Below are 3,942 nucleotides of genomic sequence, written 5' to 3'. Positions count from 1 at the left end.
AGCCATGGTATGTTTCAATGCCTGCAACATAGCCTTAGCTTCTGCCTGTGTATTAGTCACCTCCTCAATCTCTTTACCACATGCATATAGTAAATCACCATGTTCATTCCTCAAGCAAAACCCTATGGAACTTCTTCCTGGATTACCCCTAGATGCCCCATCAGTGTTTATTTTTATCCAACCTTGCATTGGAAATTCCCATATTACCTTTGTTAATCTTCAGGCCATCTATATGGCACATAAAGAAATCCCAGGCTTTCTCAATTTGATAAGTGCCTGAATAGTTGTGCAGACTTGAAAAACCACCCTATTAGTAGACACAGGTTCACCATGTTTATTACTGTTTCTCCTTTTCCACAGCTCCCATACAATGATACAAGGTAAGGCTAAAAAAATTGGCTTCAATCTAGTTATCACCTTTAAGGTCCAACACTTGACTATAGCTTGATGCAAACTCAAACCTTCAAGAGATATTCCAGCATGATTGAAAAAGTATGACCACACCTTTGTAGCTGTGTAAAATCTGAAGAAAACATGGCTAATTGTTTCTTCATTTTGCCTGATACAACACCAGCGTTTGGAAGGCACAAAATATCCCATTCTTCTTAGAGTAGAATCCAGAGGTAGTTTACCTCTCCACAGCTTCCACATGAAAAAGGAAATTTTAAATGGCAGTCCAGCAATCCACATATTAGAGAATGCAAGAGCAGGATCTTTCCTTCTTTTCAGGTATTGCCAAGCAGTTTTAACTGAGAATTGCCCTCTAGTGTCTAGACTCCAAATAGGTTTGTCCAGTTCATCTGAATATGCAGGGCATGGTATGTTATTTATGATATGTAGAGCTAAATCATCTGGTAACAGTTCCCTAAGCTTTTCCACATCCCACTGTCCTTCAATCATCACTTCATTCACATTTTGAATTGATTCATCAACTATGAATTCTGAAGGTGTCAGAAAATAAAGTGCTCCTAATCCTGTCCAATTGTCAAACCAGAAAAGAGAAGATCCCATCTGAATTTTCCAGTAAATTTGATGCTCCACAATATCTCTGCATTCCAACATCTTCCTCCACACATGAGAGCTATATCTCCAAGGAACAATAATTGCATTCATCTTTTTGCAGTATTTTTGACACATGAAGGAACTCCACAATGATGGTTTGGTCCTAAAATTCCACCATAACCTGCAGAATAGGGCCTTGGACATATCATGCAATGATCTAAATCCTACCCCTCCTTCCTCTTTAGGTAGGCAAAGATTGTCCCAAGAAGCCCAGTGTCTAGCCTTGCCCTCCATAGAACTGCTCCAAAAGAACCTAGCAAATATCTTGTGTAACCTGTTGATCACATAAGCAGGTGGATTCACTGCAGATAGGAGATGAATAGGCATGCTTTGCAGCACACTATTAATCAGTACTGCCCTTCCACCTACTGATAATAGCTTCCCTTTCCAAGTCTGCAACTTATCCTTTACCTTAGTAATTAAATCCTCATAATAATCCATCCTTCTCCTTGAATAAAAGATAGGACAACCAAGATAAGTGAATGGAAATTCCTGTCTCCCTATCCCAGTAATTCCCTCAATCTTGTTCACCACCTCTTCACTTGTAGAATGATGTACATAAACAGCAGAGACTTGTTGATCAACTGACCTGAAGCTGCTTCATATGAATTCAAGACATCCATGATCAACCTTAAGGAAGTGGCATCTGATGATGAGAATATAATTGTGTCATCAGCATAAGCAAGATGGTTTATTTTAGGACTCCATTTGGGCATACCAAAGCCACAAAAATACAGATTTCTATGTAAAGCATTAAGACTCCTTGACATTGCCTCTGCAGCCAATATGAACAAAGTAGGTGATAATGGATCACCTTGCTTCACTCCTCTAGAAGACTTGAAAAAGCCATGTGGCTGCCCATTAACAAGAATTGAGTACCAGTTATTAGATACAATACCAAAGATCATGCCAATAAATCTCTCAGAGAAGCCCATCTTCCTTAACACTTTTGTGAGAAAAAGCCAAGAAAGTCTGTCATATGCCTTCATCATGTCCAGCTTTAGAACAACATTTGGACCTGCTTTAGTTCTCAACCTAATGTCAGTAATTATCTCCTGAGTAAGCAGTACAATCTCAATAATACTTCTTCCTTTAACAAATCCAGCCTACTCATCTGAGATCATAGTAGGAAGAATATTAACTAGCCTCTCATGTATGACTCTCGAGATAATTTTGTTAGAGAAATTGCTTAGGCTGATTGGCCTCAAATCAGAAAAGGTCTGCAATTTCTTCTTTTTTGGTAACAGAACTAAATTTGTGTGAGTCACAAATTTAGGGAGTTCTTGCCCACTAAAAAATGACCTCACCATCTCCAATATATCTTCACCAATGATCTCCCAGCAAGCATGGAAAAGATTCCCATTGAATACATCAGCACCACATGCACTATCCCCATTCAATCCAAGAACTGCTTTCTTGACTTCATCTAATGTTGGTTGTCTAGTTAGTTGGCAGTTTTGCTCCTCACATATCATTATAGGCACATGATCAAAAATTCTAAAGTCTGTAGGAACACTGTCCTCATGAAACTATTGTTGAAAAAAATGCATAGCCTTTTCTGCTATCTTTTCTTCATCCTCTATCCATACACCATGTCTATCTTGTATTCTCTTGAGCTGCAACCTTTTTCTTTTGCCTTTCACATGAGCATGAAACAATTTTGAATTTATGTCACCATCCTTAAACCAGTTCAAGCTTGCCTTTTGTTTCCAGAATTCTTCTTCTAGAGCCAATACTCTAATCAGATCAGCTTTCACCCTATGAAGTCTTTCACGATTTTGAATGGTAGGATTCAGCTCAAATTGAGTTTCATGCACCTTAACTACTTCCTCCAAACTAGCAATCTGCTTAAATATGTCTCCAAAAGTAGCTTTACTCCAAGTAGATAAGGCTTGCTTCAGGTTTTTCATCTTATAGTTGAACAAGATGAATGGACTCGCATGGAAATCAGCTTGCCAATTTTCTTTTACCACATCAAGAAATGCCTCATGTTTTATCCAGAAATTTAAGAATCTAAAGGCTTTCTTGATTGGTCTACTGTTAAGATTGCAAGAAAGCTGTAAGGGACAATGGTCTGACCCAATCTTTGGTAGATGCTCAATCTCCAGACCTGGCCATAATTCTTGTAGTTCCATATTTCCCAAACATCTATCCAGTCGTTTAAATATGCAGTCTTCCTCAGCTCTCCCATTCCACCAGGTGAAAATACTGCCTTTGAAGCCAAGATCAAAGAGGTTACATGTAGTTATACAATGTCTAAAATCATCTATCTCATTTATATGAACTGGCAATCCACCAAATTTCTCCTCTTCATCCCATATCACATTAAAATCACCACCAACTAGCCATGGTAGGGACATATCACTAGCCAATGAATACAATGTATCCCACAGTTCAATTCTTTCGATTGCATTACATTTAGCATACACCATGGTAATTATGAACTCCTTCTTACTGTCAGTATCAAGCATCTTCAAGGTGATCTGCTGCTCCATGTTAAATAAGATGTCAAAGTCATACTTTTGGTCTATAAAGAGCCATATTTTATTTGAGACATTTACCACCACTTGTTCAAAACCAAGCCTCCTTCTGTATTGGTCAACAGTCCTAATCTGCTGCTTTGGTTCCATTAGGGCAATAAAATCAAATTGAAATTGTCTATCCATTGTAATAACTCTTTCAAAAGCTTGCATTGTATTTACTGATCTAATATTCCAAATAAGAGCATTCATCATCAATTAATGGATTTAGATAAAGTTCTCCTTGTTTGGACACCTGGAACTTGTACTCCAGTGGTCTCCTTGGCTTGCTTTTTCCTCCCTCTACCTGCTGATTTCCCAATTTCCACCTGCCTAGGAGATATATCTCCTTGTCTAGCTA

The 3,942-nt window shown here is 38.3% G+C and overlaps 1 protein-coding gene across 1 annotated transcript; it reads right to left on the bottom strand.

Annotated features, from left to right (window-relative positions):
• Positions 229–2,537, bottom strand: LOC109229948. The gene is made up of 3 exons (XM_019395491.1): positions 2,370–2,537; positions 1,652–2,168; positions 229–1,598 (listed from the first exon to the last, which is right to left on the bottom strand). Exons 1-3 carry the CDS (start codon positions 2,535–2,537, stop codon positions 229–231), a joined length of 2,055 nt encoding a protein of 684 aa, XP_019251036.1.

This window comes from Nicotiana attenuata, chromosome 7 (genome assembly GCF_001879085.1).
Source record: "Nicotiana attenuata strain UT chromosome 7, NIATTr2, whole genome shotgun sequence".
NCBI lineage: Eukaryota > Viridiplantae > Streptophyta > Magnoliopsida > Solanales > Solanaceae > Nicotiana > Nicotiana attenuata.
This window is presented reverse-complemented; position numbering and strand designations above follow the sequence as displayed.